The 26,580-nt window shown below is 44.1% G+C and overlaps 1 protein-coding gene across 2 annotated transcripts in view; it reads left to right on the top strand.

Moving 5' to 3' along the window:
• The first annotated feature begins 85 nt into the window (after positions 1–85).
• Positions 86–26,580, top strand: part of CAPN13 (calpain 13) — a 52,334-nt gene continuing 25,839 nt past the window's right edge. The window contains exons 1-7 of one of the 2 annotated variants that reach the window (XM_027696648.1): positions 86–201; positions 7,008–7,256; positions 17,687–17,756; positions 18,626–18,744; positions 22,466–22,599; positions 24,427–24,601; positions 25,487–25,558. In XM_027696648.1, coding sequence (XP_027552449.1) covers positions 118–201; positions 7,008–7,256; positions 17,687–17,756; positions 18,626–18,744; positions 22,466–22,599; positions 24,427–24,601; positions 25,487–25,558 — 903 coding nt within the window. In that variant the 5' untranslated portion in view covers positions 86–117. Of the gene's footprint in view, positions 202–2,378; positions 2,417–7,007; positions 7,257–17,686; positions 17,757–18,625; positions 18,745–22,465; positions 22,600–24,426; positions 24,602–25,486; positions 25,559–26,580 lie in introns of those variants that run through there. The other variant, XM_027696649.1, reaches the window with a different exon arrangement.

Below are 26,580 nucleotides of genomic sequence, written 5' to 3' on the forward strand. Positions count from 1 at the left end.
TTTTTTTTTTTCTTGCAGGATTCCACAGACACTTAGGATAGCAAATAATCCAAAGGCTCGTTACTGCACATAAATCCCTCAGCCTTCTGGGTTTCCTTCTCTGGCGCCACTGTGAAAATGGACACATCAATACAGCCTTCTGCAGAAAAGCTGACAATCTCAAAATGGGTTCATGCTGCAATAACTGAAATCTCCTGCCAGGTTGGTGATGGTGCCTTCTAATCAACTTTGCAGTGAATATTTCTTAAATCATGTTAATCCCCCATTTAAGCAGAGATATCAGTTCCAGACAATGAATCACCATACCTGGAGGGGAATATACCTGCCGTTTCCCCAGAGAGGAGGCGATTAACAGCACGCGTGCTGTCAGATGAGCCAGCAGCACTGGCATTTATCACCTCAGAGCTCCTTTCCTGCAATGAAGGAAATCTTTGCTCCCTGCTTCTGGTGCAATCAGCTTTTATTTATGTAGTGGTTATGGAAAACAGCTCTTAAAGGAAAACTGCACCTGTTTTGCTCTCTGGGGCAGGTTTTGCTCTAATTTACATGGATATATTTCCTATTAGAGTTTGCTAAATGGTGGGATCTCATGAGGAAATGAAAGCCCTAAAATGTGAGCAGGCAGGGTGCAGTACACTGCTTTCAGACCCACGGAGCTATACTAAACATTGATGAAGAAGCTGAACTGTCTTTTTCATGAGCTCTTTTATGTTCTCATCTCCCAAAGCTCCTAGGGAGCAGCTGCTGTGCGAACTGCTAGCATCCCAAGTCAAAGAGACTGCAGCCCAAGTAGAAAGTCTTGTTCTGAGGAAATTTCTGAGCCCAGGTGATTGTATGATTACTTTGGGTAAGTAAAGAACTACGCTTTGGTAAGTTTTGTTGTTAATCCCCAAGATAAACTTCACAAACCTTCCCTGCAGAGTGACTTTTCTTTTGATGAACAAGCTGTGATAGCTTGAAAAAGAGAGGGTAATTTCTTGGGTCTTTGAGTCCCACTCCAGCTCAAAGCAGGTTGACTTCTGAGTTAGGTGATGTTGCTTATATCCTTGTCCAAGTGAGTGTCTCCAAGGGTGGAGGTGCTCCAGGCTTTCTGTGCATTTGTGCCTGGGCTGAACCACTCTAAAGAATTTTTTTCTCTCCAACCCCATCTAATTTTTGTTGCTGCTCCTCGTGCCTGTTGCCTCTGCCCATCTTACTGTGCACCTTCAAGAAGAGTCTGGCTTCGCCCTCTCTGTAACTGCCTTTTGGATAGTGGGAGACCGCAATTAGGTCTCCCTCCCGACTGAGTGGACAAACTCTCTTAGTCTCCTCTCTCACACCATGTGCTCCAGCCCCCTGACCATCCTGGTGGGTTTCTGCTGGACTTGCTGCACTTTCAGTGCCCCTCTTACACTGGGCAGCCCAAAACTGGATACAGTACTGCAGATACCATCTCAGAAGTACTGTGCAAAGAGGAAGGATTCCCTGCCTTGATCTGCTGCCTGTGCTGCAGCTTGTGCAGCCCAGGATGCTGTTGGTTTGCTTTATTGCAAGGGTGCACAGTTATCTCTTGTTCAGCTTGCTGCCCACCAGAACACCAAGGGTCTTTTTTTCAAACACACACTTACAGGCTATAGGAATACACTTAGGATTGCTGCCAGGGAATGTGTCCCAGAGAATATGTGCTGCACACATTCCCTGGAATTTTGACCTCTTTAGGCTATCTCAGTTCGGTTTTCTGAATATGAATATTTCCATATTTTTGCTAGATACTTTTTTTATTCTTTGGCTTTGGGCTTTAGGATAATGGAGGCCAGTCCCCTTCCAAATATGTGGATAACCCCTACTTCCACAGGCAGTCCTGGAGGAAATGAACTGCCCAAGTAAGTGAACTGATGTGGAATTTAAGTAAGAGCCCAGTGTAAATGCTAACAGGCATTGGCCTAAAAGTACCTCCTGCTTTTACTTCTGCAGAAAGAATGACACGCACCGCTGATTACTTGTAGTGAGTCCTGCCATGCCGTGCCTGGATCCAGGATGATTGCTGCATTTCCTGGTGATAGGGGAAGGAAAACAGATTATATGAAAGGGTGGGAGGTACAAAGAAACCTATTTCTTTTATAAGAATTACTGCAACTGAAGCCCCAGTTAGCCACAGGAAACTGTCAACAAACATGGGTCGACAGACAATTCATTGTGCATGGCTAATAGAAGCCTGTGTGTGTATATATATATATATCTATATACTGTGTGATATCTGTATGAAACCATTATGCCCAAGCCCGAGCGGTTGCTTTTGGCCTTGAACTTAACTTCAACTTGGCTACGTTTACTTAAGGCGTGGCAAAAGTTGCCCTATAAAGGAGAACAGGGATAGTACCAGCCTGCCTGTTTCTCTGTTGGTGTTGGCTGGAGAGTTACACCGGAGGCACTGCAGGTAAAACATCCCTTTGCTGTTTTATTTAGTACAAAATGAAGCAGGTGAAATATAAGTAATATAAGTAATAGGGCTGGAAAAGCACCACAGACACATTATGAGGGATTTGCCTTGGAGAGGCAGAATAAATGAGAGTCCCTGTCCTTAATGTTACCTGGAGGGAAAGAAAAGACAAATTTGCCATCCTAGAAAGAGCCTCATAGTAAAATGGTAAGTTGTCAAAAGTAATTGGATCAAGTGGGAGTAGAGATTCTAAGATGAGGAGGACTCTATAGTTACTGTAGGCTGCTGTTAAATGAGGTAGAAAAAAGGTATCTGGAACTGTCCAATGCTATGTATGCAAAACGAGGAGAAAATTGACTTAATAAATAGCCAGAAGGGAGTACTTCACAGACTGTTTGGAGCAGAAGGTCGTGCAAGATGCCACTGGGAAAGTAATCTCCTGGAGGGTTGCCAGAGTGCCTGGCTTTGGTTTTGATTTTCTGTGGTACTCAAGGCTTTCACACATTGTATGTACAAGGAGCTGTTGTCCATCTGGGGTTTGGGATGCCCATGTTCTGCTCCCTACTCTGCCTCTTGTGCTTCCCATCACTGCAGGAAGCTACTGAAAAGCAGCACTCTTGTTTGTTTTTAATTTGAATGCAAGGAGAGCTAATAAACTCACACTTTCCTTCATTATAAAATAATTCTGGAACTGAGTTTCTGAAGTTTTTACAATACTTCAAATACGTGAATGAGGGGATCTTAGAGGAAAGAATACATGTGTAACTGTAGCATATATTGAGTATTATAGGGAGATGAAACATAGCTTAGGAGTTTAGAGTGTTTGAGAGGAAGCAGGGGTAGAAGGGCTGCTGGCTTATTGACTTTTTTGGTATTCTTTGTAGGGTTTGAGAAATTCAGTAGCTCTTTCTGAAGTACAGAAACTCAGCTAAGCCAACATATAATGGAAATGTTTTGATAAAATCAGTGGAGAGAAGGTTTGGCTATGAAGTAGACACATTTTCTAATTGCCTGTTTCTACTTTCTCCACGGTGAAAAATATCAGAAGCTATTGAAGGAAATTATGTCTGTACCCTGACATAAATCTTTATGCAAAGTGTAATTAGCTGTCAGTAGCATTTGCCACCATTGAGTACCTGATTATAGTAGTGGCTTGACATCTTTCGTGAATGAGTGCTGGAGGGAGACACAACCCTTCACTGCTGCCTTTTAAGCTGTTCAATGCAGAAAATGGTCTGTTTGGTGTTCCCCTAATAATTTCTGCAGGAGTCACCGATCTTTTTTGCTCTGCTATCCTCGGAGACTCCTCTTTCCTTCCCATCCTTTCCAACTGTCACACCTGATCTCTTTTGATCCTTCTCTCTGTAGCTTTTCCACTGCTTACCTTCTCTCCCTCCTTCTTTGTCCCTTTCTCTGGGAAAGAATTTCTCTCTCTGCCGAGAAGGAAGAGGAACCAAAAAAGAGCAGCAGATACGAAGTTGGGCGATTCCCTTCTCTATTTCAGATAAGTAAATATGTTGAAGGAGATTCCAGGACTAAGTAAATGTTTGTTTAACCCCTTCTGAATAATAATTTCCTTGCTTAGTTGAGAGGCAGACTCTTTTTTTCCTTTAGAGTTTGACAGTATGTGTGAACTACCTTTGCAAGTGTTTGAAATCCCTCCCTCTCTCCTTGCATCTTGTGGCAGGGAACAGTCCAAGGGCAATGCCTCCAATACCCATTCCATTATAGCTCTATCCCTTGAAAGTCTTTCTGACATGTGGGTTCAGCAACAGGTAAGAAGCTCCCCAACCAAGCAGGCAATATTCTGCTTTAATAGCTGTTGTGATCTTTTCTGTTGCTGATGGACCCATGACAGCTGAGCAGCAGAGCTGGGGCCAGGGGTCAGGATGCTGCTCCAAAAGAAGTGGCCCTCAGAGTTTGTTGGTGCTGGCAGGACAGTGCTAGCCAGGTATGCCTGACCCCATGGGCTACCTGCACAGGGGCATGGATGGTTATAGAACTTGTGTGCCCCCAGACACAATGCTGATGAAGTTATTCCTGCAAGGGAAGAGTAGTTAAGTGTATTATTTTCTTCTGTCTGGTTGCTAATTTAATCCTGATATGTTAAACAACGTAATTAAACACACACACACACATGCTAAAAACTCTTGTTCTCTGTCAGAAGAGAGGGAATGCGTGTCAGACCCAGCCTTCAAGCTCTGTTAATTTTAATTTGAGTTCTGGAATTAGTAATCAGTTTTGCTGGAACACCATTGCAAGAAATAGATCTTAGCATGCATGGGGCCTGGGCACAGTTTCAAATGAGTATTTGTTAAGAAGAAGCCATTCCCTTGTCGTGTTATGGTACATTACATGAGATTTATTTCCATTGTATCAAAAACTGCAAGCCCAAGGGGAGTGTTCTCTCTTCTTGTTGGCCGAGGGTGGTTTGTGAATTCCACCCGATGTTTTTGTAGGGCTTTTAATTAAAACAATGAGATGCAAAACTACTTATTTGTTTAGGCTATTGTTACAATGCCAGGAGGTTAAGTGACTTGAAACAGCAAGAAAGGTGATGAGACTAAGTAAAAGCTGGGAGTGGGGGGCTGTATCACACCTTCATTGTGGCTGAGCTGTGTTTTTCACATGCATGAAGAATTAACAATACAAATCTGAGGCTCTGCTCTTACTGGAGCAGTCTGCTGCCTTTGTGCCGCAGCAGGAACATCTCAGATCTGCAGGTAAGTTTGTTTGGTAGAAAAGAGCCCTTTCATCTACTGGAAATTTGGAGGAGAAAAAAATAAAAAAAGAGTTGTGGCATCCGGTGCTTGAAAGTGAAACTAAGTGACTTCAAGCTACAAATTAGCACAGTGAAATTAATTAACTGTGGGAGTGGCTTGCCCAGGGCTGTGGTGGATTTTCCAATGCTGATTTGTGAGAAGGTGCATCTTACGCAGATGCCAGGAGCTAGTGGCAGGAATCACTGGATTAAGTGCAGTGGCACCCATCATGTGAGATCCCAGAGGAAGTGATCACAGTGATCCTTCTTGCTCTTGAAAGTCTATTAATAAAGGGCTTCACCAGAGCCTTCTCTTTTCATAAAGAAAGAGGCAAAAGGAGAATTATAGCTCAGGCTAGTTAATATTTTGGTTTTGTGAGGGCAAGTGTGAATGAAGAGTGAAAACTGGTGTGTATCCTAAGGCATATTTTGATCCAGCAACAGGTAATTTTGTGTGACAAAAGGAGCTGAGGGAACCAGGAGGCAAGGCAGGCTGCACAACCTTTTTGCTACTTCTCTGTACCCTGAAACCCACAACAGAACTTTTCAGCTGAAGAAAGATCCCCAGGAGGTGGTGCACACGTGTACATCCCTCTGTACATCCACGTTTCTCTGGGGAGCACACCTGAAAGCTTGTACTCTGCTTGGACAGAACAAATTGCTCTTTTTAAGCTCTGGTATCACTGACCCCTCCAAATGTGCAAGTTTTCTGCTTTCTTGAGCCCTTCTCCCTCCCCTGTCCTAAAAACCCTCCCATGCTGCACTCCAGTGTCTCCATGGAAGATGCACTAACTCCCTTTGGAACAAAAGTAGATTTTTGATGACAGTTGTCCTGCTTTTTGATGACTGTAAAGGTGACAGAGTCCTCAACAGAAGATTTTGGCTCCCACAACCATGTGTAGCTGTGCCAGGAGGTGTATTAGCAGCTCTGTTCAGCCTAGGCTTTCACTGCATGTGTGAAATGTTCATTTTTCCTAAGTGAAGTGCCCCTTTTCTTTAGACACATCAACAAAGAGGGGTTCTACCATGCTCCAGACTGGAATTCCTATAGATGCCATGCAGTGACTGCCCAGTTTAAATACGAATTTGAAATTCAGGGCTGTTTCAACACTGGCTTCTGAATGAACTACTGAGTCCAAAAACCTCAGACCCTGCTGCACACTCACATGAATGTGTAGTGTAGGTGGGATCCGGGTCTGGATTTTGCAGCTTGGTCCCATCTCAGCACTGTAGTTGTGGGGAATCTGATAGAATGCCTGTGTAGGCTGGTAGGAAGTCACCCCCTAATATGCCCAAGCTTCTTTGGAGCAGATCCAGGTAAGGAAAGTCTCTGTCATCTTTACGGCTCACAGAGAGTGACCATCAAATATGTGGAAATGAAAAAAAATAAATAACTGGAAAATTCCCTGGGCACAGGCATGATACACGGCCAGAAGAGTCCTGGGTACCTCTGAGCAGCCTCTCTGCTCACACTCATGCTCCCCTGCATCTGCAGCAACTGTTCCATCCTGTGTGCTGCAGATGTACCTCAATGCTCACACAGCGGCTCACTAACAGCTTTGCTCTCTGTCCTCAGGGAAGACTCAAAATTGAATTTGTAGCAGTGACAGCACTGGTTTAAGATAAACCAGTAGGGATTTGATGACTACTCTTTCCCCATGCGTTTCCAGCTAATAAGGATTTTTTCACTGCGGCTGCCCTCAGCTTTGAAAGCTGCTGCTCCACAATCCTCTTGGCAGGAGGAGGGGGCTGTTTGACTTCCCACATGCTTCTAATACACTGCTTTGGATCAGGAAACTAACGGCAGCCCATGTCTCTCCTTCACAGGAAAGGGGCACAATGCTTGCCCCCAGCTCCACTCTGATGCCAGAGCAGGGCTGGCAAACCACAGGAGCAACAGGAAGCCTCCAGAACCTGAAGAGGTTTAATAGCCAGGACTTCAACAGCCTACGAGCCTTGTGTCTGAGCCAAGGGCTGCTCTTTGAGGATGACACCTTCCCTGCTCACATCAGCTCCATTGGTCCCAACCTGCTCCCAGAGGATGAGCTGCGGCGAATACAATGGAAGAGGCCAACTGTGAGTTCCACCAACTGGAGTGTTTCATAACCCTGCTGCTGAATGGGAGCACTGATGGCCAGTGGTTAAAGGCCTTCATCTTGGGGAAGGAGATCTGTGTTAGCAGGAAAGTAGACTTTAAGGGGAACACTGGAAGCACAACACTGCAAGGAAGGATCCTTGCTGTGGGATGTTTGGAGGGAAGGTAACCTCTGTAACGTTAACGATTTCACTAGGTACATTTTTGTTGGAAGTTTGTTCCTACCTGTGAACCTGACTAAAACTAGTGTTCCCACTTTGATCCGCTTCTAGAGGACTTTGTGCAAACCTGAAAAGCTGTCAAATTCTATTAAAGATCTCTGATTTCTGTAATCTAAGCAACTGACTCAGCAATACCTATTTTAAAGTAACTGGGACAAGGCATGAGATGAAGTACGTTTGTGTGCTGATTCCCAGTTGCAATTTAATAGGCAGTTATCATCTGGCATATGGATGTTTAAAATGGGAGGTGGAATCACATGCTCAGCTCTTTTATCTTAGGACCTAATTTAGGAAATCTTTCCATGGTCAGACTGCTCAGTATAGCACTGCTGTTTACCATTTGCTACTGGCACAGCTACTGGATTAGCCACGTGCTGCCCTGTTTCTGGGTTTTGCTGAGCACAACACCAGTGCCTGGAGACTTTGACTTCCCTGGACTGGGAAAAACCAGCTCACCTCCCTGAAGGCAATGCCTCAGGGTGTAGAGACAGTAACTGTGAGATTGTAAAGACAGGACAAGACAACTGGAAAAGATTTGTTTGGATGGCAGATGCATTAGGGCAGTGAGGGTGTGCTGGAGCTTGGCAGTGTGGTGGCCGTGGCACTGCAGCAGCAGAGGCTGCAGCCAGCATGTTGAAACCCATGGGTCCCAGAAGGGAAGCAGTCTAGCCAAGAGAGCCTGCATAGCTGCTAAATGTGGATGCCCAAATGGAAAGGTGGGAAGCGCCAGCCCTGATGTCAAAGGAGTGTGATGTGGTGACGTATCAGATGGAGTAGAAGCTGCAGCCTGGACACCAGCAGGGCTGTGGCTGCAGTGTTGTGGTGATAGGGATGGGTCCTGAGGCTTGGACATCTCCCTACCCGCTGCTGTAGCAGGGCCTGGAAGTGTCAGACAAATTGTGTGTGCAGGGGTACAGGCGCTTCCAGTCTGGATGGATGCTTTATGGTGTGGTAGTTGTGGAGGTGCTGGGTGCAGATGTTTAAGTGTCCTCTGTGGAGGTGCTATGAAGGGATCATTCTCTTCTGCAGAAGCAGCTCTTACCACAGGCTGAATATCTGGGCTTCTCCTTCAGCAGCCTTCCTTCAAATCTGGGTCCAGTGAGAGTGCAGCTGGTGCTGTGTTCTTTACACTAGCACTCTGCTTACAGGTTCATAGTAGGTGGGGATAATCTCTCTTGGAACAGGGGTTGTAGTAGGAAAGTGACTAAAAAATGCAAAGGAGAGGAGTTAGTTGCCACTATTTCCAGTCTGAGAAAGACAAAGATACGATAACTAAGCCTTAGACTCACAAAAGACAAACATGGATATTAGAAAGGACTCTCAGGGGCATTTTAAAGATGACTAAACTGGAATAAGATGTTATGATACAGTTCTGTTAAGTACTAACACCCTGGTGCTTTTGCCTTTTGAGAGCAGTAGAGAAGTGTAGAATTTCAAAAGCATACAAAGTGACTTAGAAACCCAAATACCATTGATTTTGAGGCCCCGCACCATGGGATGAACATCTATCCTATTCTAATATCCTGATAGTTATTTCATGTGCAAAGGGACTGATGTATCTTGTCAAAAACAGAATCTGCTGCTGGTAGTGCTTGAAGTTTGTCAGGGGAGGCAGGTATGGAGAATTCCCTTCTATTTTGCTGAATCCATGAATACTAAGCTTATGAATAAAAACTTTTGTGGAATTGGTTTAAAAATTTTGCATATGTCTTCTCCATCCCAGCATTTCCATTTTGAAGATTTTTTTTTCAGCAATCACTATGCACTTTCCAGCATCGCCACACTAAACTGTCTGAGACCAATTGCTTCCATCAATTTTCCAGAGGGTTTTATTATTTTTAAAAAGTCGGGATCAGAAGTCATTGGCTTTGCCAGAGCTCTCCTTCAGAAAATTAAACCATATACTCATGGCCCAGGGTTCTTGATGTGAACATTGAAAAGCCTTTTGTTCTTTTACAGAGGTTAAGGCAGCATCATCTGCTGCTCTTCTACAATATGCTCAAAGGACACAAGTTGAGACTGCCAACTCAGCTGGCTCTTGTGGAACAGAAACACTGGATGTCAGTGCTGAAGAAGGCTCCATTTTAATTTTTTTGTTTTCTCAGTTTGACCAAAATTTTCACCTGTAGCCATTTTCCACCAAGCCAGGCTTCACCCTGCTAGGCAAGATGCAAGATAAAGGGCAATGGCATCAGCTGCCTGGGGAAACCAACCAGAAGTTCTCAAACATCACCACAACACCCCTGCTGTGTCACTGTGACATCGAACTGTGGCCTCAATTTCCTGACAGAATGAATGAGGGGCAGAAGAAGTTACTAAACAGCAGTGGTTTCTTTTCATTTACAGAGCTGCAAATGTTTTGAGTGAAGAGTCAGGAAGTAAATAAAACTGTGTTTGCATTTCTTAAGTCCTGAAAGGCCAGTGCTGTGTCCAATTGCCTATGGGAGTCGGTCCCCCAGGAGGAAGAGGGAAGGCTTCAGTGTCAGGAGTGGCAATGCCCCAAATCTGAAGTTGTTCAGTTGGGCATTTCATCCAGGCAGAAATGTTCATAAGCTCTGTTCTTAGGTCACTGCAATGCTAAATGTAAGGATACATGACCCCAGGTGTTAAAGCCACCTAAAATACTTGGCAAAGAGATACCTACAATTTTCCCAAGACTGTTTCTTACCTGAATACATCTCCCAGAGGGTGAGTGTAGTTGTATCCTGCTGACAGAGCATGGCCAATTTAACCTATGTCTATATTTTTCTCAGCCTCCACCATTAGCTACCTCTGACATTAAAAAAATTTGTCTGGAAAGGTACCTGTGACTGACATCTTGGTCCCAATAATCTCTTAGCCTCCATTTACTGAGTCATGCAATGTCTGGTTATTTAAGTGGTAGATAGCAATTATAACTGCTGTCTTTGTTCCAGATCCAATTGAGCAGTTGAGCAAAATGCTGCTTCTATTTTACCTTGTACATTGTCAAGAGAATTGCCAATTACAGTCAGAGTTTGGAGTCTTCATATCTGGGGGTAATGCATAAAGGGGAGGGAAAACAGCTTGGTTTCAGACAGTGATAGTCAGCAGTGACAGTCAGAAACAACATATTTTGACTTGTAAACTGATCTTATTTAGTAGGCATGTCCCTGAAGAGGGGGAGAGGGTGGATCAGGAGCACCAAGACAACATTCGAAATGTCACTTTTTCTAATTCTGAGGTAGTTGCACTTTTCCATCAGATGGGGACTGCTCCAGGCTGTGTTTTCATCCCCAGGCCCTCAGTCTACATCCATTGAAACATGAGAAATTTGTAGAAGAGATTTTGTGTGTGGTACTTCAAGTGTTAATAGAGATGGAGTTGAGGGTACCAAATACAGCTGGACTTCTGCAATTAACTGGTCTTCTGGCTAACCCACAATTTTGAGAGAAAGAGAAATTCTATTTTAGACTGATAAAGTATTTCTATAGCTGGGCTTTTCTAAAGATCAGTCAAAGGGAAATTCTCCACGAAGAATTATGTCAGATTTAAAAAATTGAGATGCTCATTTTACAATGTTCAGAACAATTCTTTTTCATTGTTTGCTGCTTTTCCTTCACACAGGAAACTGAGTGGAACAGAGGAAGTCATGAAATGATTTGCTGTTGTGGAATATGCATTTTTAACCAATTTCTGTTTAGGCTAAAGATTTCACTCTGTTCTGATCATAATGCATAATACTATACAGATGGAAAAAGAAACTAAATTAGGATGGTCCAGACAATGTGAATTGTGGTGATGGTAAATGCTTTATTTTTACTGACATTGGTTATATTTTCAAGTATGGTATGTGTGAGGGGAGAGAGACTGACATCTATGCAGCAGTGCCTTGGCTCTGCACCAGGGATAGCCCACCACTGTGCTCAATATGATGCCCATTATAAATTTTAAGGACAGTCTCTGATCTGCAGTGCTTATGCTTTAAAAAAAGGTTAAAATGGGCACAGGGTGAAGTTGCTGAAGATTATTCTGAAGGGTCTTCAAGGTCACAGACTACTGCTCCTGCACTGCTTACCCTGGGTCTCTCGGGGACCCTGTAGCTCTCTTATGGAGAGAGAGGATGCTGGGCAAGAGCTGACCTAAGACGGTCCATCCTCTGATTAACACAGACTGTGGTGTGTGGGCAGCCAGAAGAGAGGGAAAAGCTGCAATGTGGCCAATAGGGGTTTGAGGATCAGCATGAGAGAAATCCCTGAGAGCCTCTGATGTGACTTGTAGGAGGGATGCCTGGTGAAAGGACTGTCTGAAACAGCTGACATGGGTTTTGTCTGCACCATCAGTCTGTTTGTAGTACCAGGGCATGGACTACTTGGGTATTTGTCTCGTGTGTCTGGTGTCAGATGAGGAGAAGGGTAAGAAAGAATTCCTTGGGCAGAAGTCACAGGAAGAGGCAGCTTTAGTGTGAACTCCAGCAAGTGATGTACCTTGTTCCTATGGCAGAATCTGGTGCTATGGCACTTAGCATACAAAAAGCATTGGGGAAAATGGTGCCCTTTGAGTCAATGCTTGTTTGCTGGGAAAAGTGATCCATCGTTTGATTCAATAATTTTGCAAAAGGGCTTGCTTACATTATTTTTCCCTTCCTCTGTCCCTTCCCAAAGAAAATGTAACCTTCTTTCAGGAACAGAGTGCCTGTTGTGATTCTACATAGCCTTTGGTGATTATTTGCTTGTTGGCATTTTATTTATTTCCCAGAAATTTCCAGGAATTAGCATCAACATTAAGGATTTTCAATCCCAGCAAATGAATAAATCAAAACAGGCCTGCTAAAAAAGTAATTTTGAAGTTAGAATCTTTCTGGACAGATAAGCTGAGCTGGATTTCCTACTGCATCAGCCTTGGTCTGTCAGTAGCTGGAGGGGAGAAAAAACCAGATTTTATTCAGGCAAGAATTTAGACAACAGTTTGAAGTTAACCTAAAAACTTATCTCTAATAGAACAGGGGGAAAATGAAGAAAAACTTTCCAAAAAGAAAAAAAATTAAAAAAAGAAGAGCAAAAAGAAATGAGGATTGTCATATGAGCTACTTTAATGAGGAAAGTTAAGGGAAATGTGGAAATGTGTGGCAGTGAGGGATAGTGCTGTCCTTCACTACCTGCAGGTCTGTCACCCTGGGGCCTTTTCCTGGCACGAGCCAAAGCTGCTCACCAGCTGTTTGTGGTGGAGTTCACGGCTTCAGCCTTTCCCAGGGGCCACAAGGCCCTTGGATCCTGTTCAGTATTTCTCCGTGATGAAAATCAAAATCAATTCCCCTTATTTTGGAGTGTGCGTGTGCAATCAGTGTAATTGAACGGGAGCAGCGTCTCCAGGCTGCCATTGTTTCAGCCCTTGCCTACTCAGCTGATTGCATCTGACCTCAGCTTGGAAGTTCGTATTTTTGGGCCAAGGAAGCTGCAGTGCATCACCATTTATTACATCTGTCTTTCTGCACAGGCTTTAGATGAAAAGGGTTTATTTGCATCGTATTCTCTGGCTCCATTCATCTTTGGGAGGGGCTGACTGTGAGGGGGAATTTGCACATCCTGGGTTGATGGGAAAGCTGTGCTCCTATGATGGTCTGCTGACTTCCCTGCTTCCCTGTTTCGCAGGCTGGGGAGTCATCTGGCAGGATTATATGGCTGTGATGGCCAGAGGGTAGTTGGTAACACTGTGGCACTTTGAAAACTTCAGCTTGTACTGTATGGTTCAAGTGGGAGGTTTCAAGACCTCTGAGGAAACCACCTCTCAAAAGCTCCGGGTACACAGGGCTACCTCCCTTGTTTACATCCTTTGTATTTGCTTCCTTTGTTTGCAATTATTGTTTTTTTAACACTGAGCCACACAAAGCAAACAGGTTTCAGGTAAAATCTGAGCTGGTTTCTGGTCATCAGTCCATCCTCCAACAGGACTTTGTTTCTTCATTTGTGGGCTCCCCACCCATGCAGAGTCTGAGGACCTCATTCTTCCCTTGCAAGAGGGAAGTGGAGCAGAGCAGGGTTTTTAAGCAACCAAGGCATTTGTATTGAAATCAGGCAATTAAGAATTGAGCTATTCTTCTGTAAAGCAGGGAACTGAGTTCTGTCAGTGTGAGCAAACCCCTTGAGAGTAGTCTGATTTTTCCTATTAGTTTTGGCTTGCTCAGTTATCCTCTCCCTCTCCAAGCTGTCTCCAAGTCATTGCAAGTCAGATCTTTGGTGTGACCAGCATAGCTTATAGAATCATAGAATTGTGTAGGTTGGAAAGGACTTTTAAGATCATCAATTCCAACCGTTAACCCAGCACTGCTAAGCCACCACTAAACCATGTCCCCAAGTGCCACATCTGCATGTCTGTTAAACACCTCCAGGGATGGTGACTCGACCACGTTGCGGGCAGCCTGTTCTATGCTTCGCAACCTTTCAGTGAAGAAATTTTTCCCAATATCCAACATAAGCCTGTCCTGGCGCAACTTGAGGCCATTTCCTCCTGTTCTGTCACTTGTTACCTGGGAGAAGAGACCACCCCCCACCTGGCTACAGCCTCCTTTCAGGTAGATGTAGAGAGTGATAAGAACCCCCCTGAGCCTCCTTTTCTCCTAGTTAAACAATGTCAGCTCCCTCAGCCTCTTCTCATAAGGCCTGTGCTCCAGATCCTTCACCAGCTTTGTCCTTTGTTCTGCCCTCCCTCGTTACTTCAAAGGTCTTATTTCTGTAGAGGTTTCCTGTGGTCTTGGGATATATGCCAGTGGTGTCACACATGCCTGACCCCTCCTCAGTGCACTGCTAGTCAGTGCCTTCAGCCCAGGGAACTGTAGTAACGTATTTGCTTCTTAATCCAGAGCAACACTATTACAGGCACAGCAGTGATACTGAATTAACATTTGTCCAGCTGAGAACAATTTGGCTTTCAATCAATAGCAGCCTTTTTATTTGTCGTAATTGGTGTGTGTTGAACAGGGAGCACCATGACTCATGATGGCAGCGCGTGTCAGGATGGCGGAGCTGGAGACAGGGGGAGCAAAACAAGTGTAGCTGCAGGGAAAGATGTGGCCGGAACAGAAGCAGGGTTGGGATTTTACTTTAGGGTTAAGGTGAACTGACCAGGAGGTGGCTCTGCAAAGAGTCAGCTCCTGCCCCTTCACCCTCAGTGGCCTTATGCCTCCTGGATCATGCTGGGCCAGTGGGGAAATCTGTGGGAAAGTGGCCAGGGCCCAACTACCATGTTGAGCATCGTCCTGCACCCAGACTGGCTTATGCTGCCTATGAAATCCCACCTCAGGCTTCCAATTTTTCACAAAAATGTTTGACTGTGTGCTTTGCATGTCTGCATGTGGCCTACATCTATGCAACTCACCTCCACCTCCTTCTGGGGAGTTGTTCTTCCTTAAATATTTCAAGCAATTATAAAAAGAAATTTGGAGATGAATACATGTACAGGACACTTTCCTTCCACCTCTAAAATTAATTCTCCATTTTGTCCTTTAGATGAACAGTAGTTCTGTGGCAAGATCATTCTCTGGAGGATGAACTGGTTTGAACTTGAACTTCTCTTTTCTTTTGAATACATAATGAAGTCTTCAGTGGGTCAGGGAAAGCGAGTGATGATAGCTTTGTCCTAGGGGAATGAGTTCAGGCAGAGTGCTTGACTTGCAGCCCGTATGGTTGCCTTCACTGCTAGGCTCATAGATATTCTGGGAAGAGACCACGTGCCTCCCTGAGCTCCCTCTTCTTTCCCCCTCCAGCTACAACTGGAAAGTCTTCATGAAAATGCCACAAAGCCTCATTGTAATTACTCAGTGAAACAGGGCACTGCTTCTGGACAGACTTATGGTTAAATCTGTGGTTTCTTTCTTTGTCATGCAGTTGGAGCACTAGCTAATAGTGAGGCTTGCACATTATATGTAGCTGTAACTATCTGTTTAGCTGTGATTTGCAATAATAAATGATACAGTGTTTTATGACTGCTGTATTCTTGCCTTTGAAGGAAGAGGAGCTAATTGGAGACTTCCTTTCCTCCGGGTTGAGAAGATCCAGATTTCCAAAGTGTTGCACCCATCATAATTATGCCCTCTCTAAGCTCTTTCAGAAACCCTCTGCTCTTAGTTCAGACAGCTGCTGAGCAGCCCCTTTCCATGGCTAGTGGAAACAACATGATATGTGTTGTTTTCTAGTTATTTCCCCTAAGTCCTTGGGTAGTATGTCCTACTGGAAGCAGAGGTTAGTGTTTTGTGGGTGTTGGGATTACAGTGAGAGCATTTGAGTGTTGTCTCTGATAGCCACAGAGATGTGTCTGTATGCACAGCCAAGGCATGTTGACTGGGCTTGACTTCAAATCGCGTCTTTTCTGATTTTAGACAAAATTACTGGTTTCCCTCAGCAAGGAACCTGCTTAACTTATCCCTGTTGCTTACTGGGGAGTTGAGCACCTTGGTGGGCAGTGGGGTATCTGGGGAGGCATCTAATGGGCTGACTTTTCAGCCAGTCTTCATAGGAGGCTGTCAGGATCCACAGTGCAATTAAGAGCTTCATCATCCCAGCACAGAGCAGATCATCAGCCCTTTTCTCAGGAATCCCATGAAGACGGAGCTGCCTTCCCATTAGTTTCAGGTTCATGCTTCTAGGTGATGGTATCCCTGTGGCAGCTCTGCACTGTGGTCCAGCCAGTCTGCCTCTGGTGACTAAGACTTCAACAGCCTCAGAAATTATGGAGGAAACAAAAATATCCATTTCTTTGTTCTGTTTGTTGGTTTTCTGGGATGACTATAGGCACATCAGACACACACAAAAGCACAGGCCAAATTCAGAGCTTTGTCATGCAGATTAGTCTTTCCTGGGTGTGGGAAGTTTTGAGGGAAGCAAAAGCTGTCAGGGAAATAGAGGTAGGGAGATGATAAAGCTGGGACAGATGTAGAGTGGAAGGGAGAAGGGCTGAGCGCGCTGTACAGTGAGCAACCACTGCTGCTGGTGACCACCATATCTTAGGCCTGCTCCCATGCCATGGGTAAATCTCTTATCACGAATCCCTGAAGTCCTGGGATAGGTGTGGATGGCTTCATGAAAGCATCTGTCAAGGAATATGCCTGCCTAGGCTGCTTTTCCCCACGTCAGCAGTGCTTATGGGAGCGCGATCTGTCCGCCAGCCTGGAGCAGTGATGTTGTGGTGCATCCTCTCCTGACAGTGAAACTTCTTAGAGGGGTTTGATCACCGTGAAGCCATTTCAGAAAACTGACAGCATTTGCTAATGCTGAGCTCACACAACCATGGAAGTCATGAGTCACGTTGTAAGCTGGTCTCATTTTTGTGCAGCATGGCAAATCAACTGGGAAGAAGAAATACCAGGGCCTGATCAAGGAAGAGCTGTATTATTTTCTTACTCAGATTTTTTTTCCTTTTATCTCTTTGTTTTCTTAGGTGTGTGGTCACTTGCCTATTTCAGGCTGATTGCTCTTTCAAAACAGAACCTTACCCCGCTGGAGCGTACCAAGGGTTACTCATGGGGGATGCTCAGGGCATTCCTTTCTGAGCAATCAGATATCCCAGGTCAATAACAGATGCATCTGGGAGAATGGTTCACATTTCTGCGTGCAAAGCCAAGCTCTGAAATGTTTCCCCCTTCACTGCCCAAGCAAGACTCTCAAGGAATGCAAAGAAAATTTTCCTTGAATCAAAAATGTCAGCCAGGCCTGTGGAATTTTCCAGACAGAGATTAAGCTCTCTTTCTATATCTTCCTCACCAGAGTGATGAAAAGCAGCCAGGCTGACCTGCATTAGACCTGAATGGAAACACTTAAAGGCTCACAGTATAAAACACTCCCAGACCCAGTGCTGAGCTCAAGTATAGACCCTACTCTACTTTTCTTGGAGACCTGTGTGTCTCTGCCCTACTGTCCTCCAGGAAACTGTGTGATTTTGCAGCCAGACTCAGAGCCTCAACTCTGAAAGGTGTTGGTAGCATTAGAGAAACCCAAATGAAAACTCAGTGAGCACCCACCCACCAGTGCCCATCTCTAGGAACAGCCAAGCAGACTAAAGAAGAGATGCCTGAGTATTTCCTCAAGTTTTGTTGATGACAGGCAACAAAACATCAGTGCTCAATAGAAATAGTTTTCAGCTATGGAAAAGGTAGGCAAGCAAGGGTCTTCAAGGGTCAGGAACACACTGCTGGCAAAGGCTGGGTGCTCACACTGCTATTTGCATTTTATTTCCTCCAGGAACTTCAGAGAAATCCTCATTTGATCATGGATGGAGTTAGCAGATTTGATATCATGCAAGGAGAAATAGGTAAGGTTATATTCTTGTTTTGGAAAAGATGGGCACAAAGCAATGACCCGTGATTGCTTTGCTCTGTTCCGAGTGCTTGGCGGGAAGGCATGGACAATGGTAGCCACAGTGTAAACAACAGTGTAGGTCAATCCAGGCTCACACAAGTTCACACACAATTTATTGCAGCTATTTAAAAGGATTCTCAAATGCAGCAGCTCAAATCCTTGTTCCTTATATATGGCACCTGCCTTCTATCTGTACAAGGACAAGCGTAAAAAGGGAGGTCCAACTGAGATCAGGCAAGTACAAGGGTCAAACACAGTTAAGTGTAAGTAGTTAAATAGGTACAGCTCCAACATGTGTAGGACCGAATTTTCTTTCCATCCCAACATCTTCATTTAACTGTCAGTGTTTTCTTTCCCATCAATATTTCTGATCACCTCTCTGATACTTACCCAGTATCAGAGTATGTATCTGCAGCCTGTATCAGTTCCATTTTTAACTCCTGGTCCATAATCATGTTTATCTGTGGCAGCATCTCTGTTCCCTTATAGAAGAGTGTTTCTCACCCCATCGAGAAGTTTGAAGGTTTGCTAAACAGGATGTTCTAGACTATGAGTCTCAACCTGACTGTAAAAGATAGAAGGACATGAGAGCAGAAAAGTATGGCTAGGTGGCATCAGGGTTCCCAGTGGACGTTGTTGGTGAATACTGGGTAGTGGTTCCGCACTTTGAAGGGGGAAAAGGAGACAGAAGAACGTTGGTTTCTTTTAACAAAATGATTCTTAGATGTCTCAGATGTTGCAGCCTGTTCTTTCTAAAGAGTTAGCTGTGATCCACTACAGTGAGTAACTGACTAAATGCACTGCATTCTTCCCTCCCCTGAGGTGACTGCTGGATGCTGGCTGCCCTGGGCTCCCTGACACTACGAAAACAATTTTTGGAAAATGTTTTACCAAAGGACCAAGGATTCCAGGACGATTACGCTGGGATTTTTCATTTCCGGGTATGTATTCTCTTGAGCTTGGATGGTTGGATTATGTAGGGGTCCAAACTGCAGTCCCACATCTCGACATCCTTAAATGCTTTGGTTCTTCAGTGCTGACTCCTAGTACAGAACTTTGCAGAAAATCCCAAGTTTTCTAAAAATTCCTGTGCTCCAGGTGGTGAAATAACACTTCAGGGAATGACTCCAGAGGTACAGGTGCCAGCTGTTCAGATAGATTTGTGTACATATATGTTTTAGATGGAATTCTGGTGTCTGCTTTGATTTGGACAGTCTGTTATGGCTGTCAGTTCACCTGCACTATCTATTTGGACTCATTTTCTGTTTCCCCACTCACCTTGCCCTTTTAGCTTGTTGAAATGGCTTGAAATTACAGATCCTTAGAGACAGATCAGAGGAACAGGCTTTTGATATTTTGAAAAGAGAATTGTTTCAGAGAGAGAAACAAGGCTTTTTAGTAAATCTCACTTTCAACCAACTCCCAAAATTCTCTGAATCTCCCAGGAGGTTGACTGGGATAGCAACTGGCAGGCCCTGCCTGCTTGCATCTGAGTCAAACAAATGTCTTCTGGGATTAGAAGAGCTTGCAGTACCATTAAGCTCCAGAAGCTAAACTGGATGTAGAGAGTCAATATATACTCAGGCATTCATCATCCCCCTTTTTTCACAACTCTGTTTTGTTATATGCCATTCAGTACCAAGCAAAGAGCTCTGGCAGTGAGACTTCTTTGACCTCCTGGAGCTCTTGAGGAGCAGCACCAGGAGGATTTATTTGTGGACAGTCTAAATTTTGCTCTGTTCCTTTGCTCCTTGGAATACCAGATGTTTCTCTCTTGGCCCACTTCCAGCATACAGAGCTACACTGTATGAGATAAACCAGCTGAAGGGACACCAGTCTGCTTAAAACAAATTAAAAGGATGCAAGCTAGATTGTCTTTCATGGGAGCTTTGAAAAGATTAGTTAGGCGCAATCCTTAAATCTTAAGCAGTATAAATACCTCACAGTATTTGAAAATGTTTTCCCTGTCATCTCATCTGCAAATCAATGCAACTGTTTTTGGCTTTCCTTGAGCAATAAACCCCTGAGAAAGCTACTCTGAATGGAAATGCTTCTCTGCAATGCCTTTCAATTATTCCATCAAAGATATTTTACTGCCATCCACAGGCTAAGCCACCAGTCCTCAGTTCAGTGAAGAATCCCAAACAAGGCATATCATATGCTAATATAAAAATTCTAGCTTATAATTTTTTTTCACCGTTTTGGATCTGGACCATGTTGTCTCTCAGGAATACAAAGGGCTGCTCCAGTATTCCTACACAGCACTGGCTGTTAGGCTGCAAGAGTCAAGGGTGTTAAGCACTTCATCAGCTCTAGTTAAGATGGGTGATGTTGTTATCTACGGAATAATTACAGTGACGCTATTTCCTCAGGAATTAAGTTAGTCCCGTGTTTGTATAGGAATCACTTTCTCTGCCACAGAAGCTCTGATGCCTGTGAGGCAGAGTGTGCCACTCTTTGTGACAGGGAGCAGCAGCAGCTCAGCCTGGGAGAAAAACAGAAATATCCTCCAAGGACTACAGGGGATTATGGCACAGTGCATCAACTCACAACCAAAGGGATCTGCCCTGAGTGTTAATGTCTCTGCTCTCAGGAAGAAACTGATGAAACCCTTAAAGACCATAAGTGGTCAAGATCTCAGTTTCAGGAATCATCCAAAAGGTGCCTTTTAACACCACAAAAAAGAGAGTGGTTGACAGGCATGGGATTTTCTCCTTGCTCAATCCCAGAACTGGATTTCTCTAAGATCCCTGTCAAGTAAGAGAAAAAAGAAGGCAAAATGACCACATAGCATTCCCCCTTTGACCAGCAGAACCCTAAATGTGTTGCTGTCATCTCACAACTGTCCGCTTTTTTTCTTCCTATTAAGCACAGGAAAATAAAGTCCTGATTTAAAAGGCTCACCACAAATGTGGAAGTGAAGAACTTACCTCTTTGCATCCTGCCTAAATAGCAATTCTTGCTTTTGTTTACTACCGTAGTCACAGCTGCAGTACTTAAATCCTGAAGGTATAAAGAAATTTCATGAAGCTGGAATTAAGCCAAAAATTGAAGGCATTTACCCTCTTTGAAGGCATATGGAGAAAAATGGCTTCTTCTTTACCTCTCTTGCACTCCCAGAGTATCCTAGGGCTTTCCATGAGGTTTCTCATTCCCACTGTGGCTTTTCCTGTCCTTGTGAGCTCAGATGAGACCACCATCTGAAAGTCTGTGACAATCAGAACAAAGCACCTCTCTTCATCCAGCTGAAGAAAAATACAGTGTTGTGTTCAGAGGGCCTCCAAGCTTGAGCTCCCTGCCAAAGATGGTCAAAGAACTTGGCTTTTGGAAAAATGTCACTCAGTGGGTTTGGACTGCAGTAATCCCCACAGCCAGTTCTGTGTGTTCTCCTTGTTTACCTGTTGTGTTTGCACATGAAGCACCGTGGGGAGGTGTGGCTGGATGTCACACCTTTTCTCCATACAGACCTGCTTCCACATGTTGACTGGTGACAGAAGAGCATGTTAGGTGACTGAAAAGACACCTCCTTTTGGACAGTCCTTTCACCTCTCTCTATTTTGGGCAGAGGACAGCCAGTCAAAGGCTTTTCCTTAAACCCCATCCTGCCAAAATCGAGCAGAAGCCTCAAATCGCTCATGGAGCTCAAGTTCCAAGAGCCCAACTCTGCCACCTCCTGCTGCCGCTAATGTAGGAAGTGAGAGGCCTGGGTGAGGCAGAACGTAAGTAGGATCAAACCTACTTTCAGCTTAGCAGACTGTAAGCTGCTTTGCTGCTGGGCAGATCTGGTCTTGTGCTTTTCTAACAGAACAGCTCATTTCTGGGTTTTTCATTGACCGAAGCTGTTGAAATAAAATCATGCTAGACTAAATCTATTGCTGGCATACTTCCACTGCAGTCCTTAGCATTACTGCAAATAAGAGCTTGGCCTCTTATGATTGCGAATCACGCTAAGCTACATTAATCTGCTAATGACTCTGGAAATGGCTCCTTTAGTTCATCCCCACAGATCTCTTTTCCTATCTTCTCCCTTGAAAGGTTTCATCAGCTGGATCAGCTGGAGAAACACCTGCTCTGTCCACATGCTGGAGAGACCGCCTGTGTCCTTCTCATCCATCAAGGAGATGGATAACACCTCAAAACAGTCTTTAGTCACTACACTGTCTCTGTCCATGACAGCACGTCAGAGTCTTAATTGAAACACAGAGCAAAGAAAATCTAGAGGCTGGATCTTGACAGAGGCTCTCTGGCCAAAAGCTGTGCTGCAGGGGAAAATCCAAGTGCAGCTGAGGAGTGAGGCTCACGGAACCATCTGCATGATCATTCTTTATCATCTTGAGTGCTTCTATCTCCCAAGAATATTAGCATATTCCCCACGTTGAATCTTTTCTCCCACTGATTGCAGGACTATTTATATTCCCAAATGACTTGCCCTGCCACTGGGAAATCCAGCCAATTGGTAGCTTGTTTAACAATATGGACTCTTAGCCTGAAGCAGTTCGGGAGAGAACTTGCGCATATCCACGCTTTAGATTAATTCCTGTATTAGTTCAGGAGGCTGTTGCTTGGCATGAACATTAGCTCCTAAAAGAGGCTCATTCTTTTCTCTCTCCCCCTTTTTTTTAAATTTTATTTATTTTATTTTATTATTTTATTTATTTCCAGTTCTGGCAATATGGAGACTGGGTGGATGTAGTGATAGATGACCGACTGCCAGTCCTAAATGGAAGATACCTGTTTGTGCACCCTCGAACTTCAAATGAATTCTGGCCATCCTTGCTGGAAAAAGCATATGCCAAGTAAATATATCCGGTCTATTCTTCCACCCAGTGCTGAATGCTTTCTGTGGGTGGTTTCACCCTCTGCCTTATGCAAATCACACAGGGAGGAGTTCAGGCTGACAGCTGTGTATTGTTGTGCTCATGCAAAGATCCATGGCTGCCTGCAATTATAGAGCCAACAAAACCTGGAGATGTTGATCTTGGGTTAGACCTAAATGTACCAAGTTCAACCCTGGGACGTTCATGCCTGAGAAGTAGAACAAACAGAGCAATGGCTAGTGACGCAAAAGGGGCTGGGATCTCCTACTTACTTTAAGAAAACTTTTTTGCCTCTGTTTTTCTTTCCTTATTGTTTTCTATTTAAAACTGCAGACTCTAAGCAGGGATCATCTCTGTTTATAGTCACTAATCAGAGATCATATGGATATTTGGGGCAGGCAGTGAGAAGAAGCATGAGTGAAGAACATGCCCAGGCACGACACATGCACTCTTGTGAGTCTCTGGTCAACTCTCACTTCACATCTCTTAGCTGAGGTCCCCAGAGTACTCCAGGGTAAATAATGCTCAATGAAGAGACAAAAATTTTAAAAAGTCCTCTGAGGAGTTGAAGGGATCAGAGTGCAGTCCCTTAGTATTTGCCCATTGCCCATTATTAAATATGCTGAAGAAAAATTCCTGCGCTAGGGGTAATATGATGGGATGGAACTTGGTACCTGAAGCTGGTGTAACATTTGCAATATGCAGTAAAGAGGATCTGAAGAAAACAGATAATAATTTTGGCAGATTTGGTCAGGAATAAGCGAATGGTAAAGAAGCATCAGACCGACTCAGGAATAGGATGCATTTTGCCCTGAGATATCTCAGAAAAGTTGACTCAGGATTTAGTATCAATTTGCCGCATAAGATTTTAATTACAATGCATACCAAACCTCTATTAAATTAAAGTTGCAAGCAATGCTGTTTATGAGATTCCCATTTGAGAAGTTATTCCCCAGTGCCCAAGACAAATTCTTTTCATCAGTGTAGGACAAGGACAACTCTTCAAAATACAATTAGCCGCAGACTTCATTTGATTACATTCATTAAATACAGTGTGTATGGTGGGGTTTAACAGCATGCTCTACCTGCTCTAAGTACGGCATGTTCCAGCTTATTTGCTGTCTCAATAAAAACCATGCGATAAAATCAACAAGGACTGTGTTGGCAGTATTAAATTATTATCCTATTATTGCACTCTATCAGAGTGAACTGGGAGCAGTGCTGAAAACTTGTTTCTGTCTTGCCTTGGGAGCATGGGCAAATACCTTCACCTCTCTCTTTTTCCTATTTCTCTTTAGCAAAAGGGATACTGGACAATTTTGTTAAGAGTCATGACAAAAATACAGTGTAGAAACTAACAGTTCAGCTCCATTTGATCTGAAACATCCATTTGAACTAGTCGCCCTTGGCCCCCTGTTCAGAAACTGGATGCTTCAAGATGAGATGCAGCTCATCTCCCTAAAATGGCTGTGTTGGCATGAGACGCACCTTATTATTTTCCACTGTCTGTAAATGACTCTAGACAGCTGCCTCAGATGTGGATGAATACATAGGAAAAGCTTCCCCTTTGTCTCATTCACTCCACAGGGTGTGTGTTGTGTCTGGCCATGTGTTTCAATCACATTTCCTTTCATTACCTGGCCACAGTGTCTACAAATCCAGGATCCCCACCTGCTGACCACCTCGTTGCACATATCTATTTTGGAAGCGAGCACTGTACATTGCTTATAAAACACAGTGTAAGGACTAATTACCTTTTATTTTCCTTCTTTTTTTTTTTCCTTCTTTTTTTTTCTTTTTCTCCAGGTTGCGAGGCTCCTACCAAAACTTGAATGGAGGCTACCTTTCTGATGCTTTAGTAGACCTCACGGGTGGAGTTCAAGTGCAGTTTTCATTGAAGGATCCACCTCCAGATCTGGAGGAGATACTGAAAGCAGCTGACAAATCTCGGTGTCTCATGGGGTGTAGCACCCCAGGCCAGGTTAGTCACAGGGCCAGTAACATGCCTCTCTTGGTTTACTGTGTTTGCTCTTTTAAGTTGTAGAGGAAGTCTATAATCACTCCATGCGATAGTTACAGTTTATGGATGCCTGAAGGGATCTTGGCAGCAGAAAGTAGATAAGGTTATTGGGTTAGGAATGTAAAGGCATTTTGGCGGATGTAGATGGATTGGTCTGTCAGAGAGGGAGCTGTGGCTTCTCTCCTGGCTAATTCCACTGCAATAGAGGGGTGTCCTCTTGCAGCAGGACTGATTTTGGCCTCACAGGTTTGTGATCAATTCTAGCAAGGCCAAAATGCACCTTTCTTTTGTGAGAGGATGCTATTATCACATCGTGATTTGCAGGTTACTGGTATTAATTCTGGGAAGGTGCAAAAGGCTTTGTGATTCTCAGCGAGTATCTTGATAAAATGTCTCCATGGCTTCCCTCGCAGCATGTAAGGGAAGACTGCAAAGTGTGTGGCATTGCTTCTGTAGTGCCTACTTCACCAGGACATGAAGCTTGGCTGTTGCAAACAAGCCAAGGACTAGCACCTGAGCTCAGGTGGCTTATGATGGGCTCTGAGTGGCAGAGAAGTTCTGCAGACCCCCAGTCCTGACTGCTAGTCACCCAGTGCAGCTCATTCTGCAATTGCTGCAGCTCTGGACCATTGAAGGACTTGCAACTAAGTGAAGACCCATAGTTTTGTTAAATTTACTGGCTCGCTTATGTCTGGGAACAACAATCACGTTCCTCTGGAGTGAGTATCTCAGTATTTGAGATACTGCTGTAGTCAAAACTAGGTTTCTTTAGTGCTGTTCTGGAGCTATGGCTGTACCTTCACACTGTGGCAGAGAGCTAAAAGCTGTGCTTTCTCCCTTCTGCAGCCAAAGAGGAACATAGAGCTGAGGAATGGGATTGTACAGGGTCATGCCTACACTATCACAGGAGCTGTGAAGGTAAGATCAGGGACTTGTTCCTGCCTGGAGGTCTTGTACTGATGATCCACTACAGGGCAGTTGCACTGCTGTTCCATTCAGAGAATTTTAATTAGCGTCACACTTAGGAGGGATTGTTGAAAGCACATAGTTCAAATTCCAGGAGGTGGAAGGATTCTGGCACAACAAGAAGAGGAAGGATATCCAAATCTATAATTTTTTGTAATGGAAAAATGCAACTTATATTCAGTTTTGTTTTGGACACTTCAGCAGCAAATAAAACATTTCTGGAGATTTTCATTCCATGCTGACTCTTAAAAAATTTGCTTTTCTGTTTCAAATGGAAATAGAAGCTCGGGATGAAATTGTGGGATTTGTCACATGATGCAAATCTACATTTGTTCAGCTCAGTCACAAGCTGCCAAAAATCACTGTGTGAAAAGTAAATCGCTGGTTCAAGAACAGCATTTCTGCATCTTTTAAAACTGTTCTACTCATGCAGAACTGCTCCTGGCTGGATATTAATACTGATGATCTGAAAACAGAACAAATTTATCACATGGATCAAAAGAAATGAAGGATTTTTTGCAACCAGAAGTTAGAACTTGACTTACCCCAGTAAGCTGTAGTGCACACAGGGAGAGTTAACAGTGAGCAAGGCCAATAAGGAAATGAAACAATAGCTGTGCTGTCAAGCAAGGTAGCTACAAAACATTTGAGTCTCAGTACCTAAAGTACTTTGGAAAGGGACATTGTTTTCCCTTAGCTGTTTTCTCCCTTCTCCCTCTCTCTTTGATGGTTTCCTGTGTGAGCTTGGCTTTGGTTCATATCCACTCATGCCATGGCATCCATGGTGCCATCATCATAGCATGCTGCTTCTTGGAGGACACTTGTAGTCAAGAGGCTACAAAATGGCTCCAGAGAACGCTCCAGCTGGGGCACGGGCCTTTCTCCAGGTCAGGGGCAGAAAGATTCTTAATTCTATTGGAGAAGAAGCAGACTGTTCCAGCCTCCTGCTGTTCATGGTATGCGCAGAGAGGAGA

This window comes from Neopelma chrysocephalum, unplaced genomic scaffold (assembly GCF_003984885.1).
Source record: "Neopelma chrysocephalum unplaced genomic scaffold, ASM398488v2 Primary Assembly neopelma1_108, whole genome shotgun sequence".
Taxonomy (NCBI): domain Eukaryota; kingdom Metazoa; phylum Chordata; class Aves; order Passeriformes; family Pipridae; genus Neopelma; species Neopelma chrysocephalum.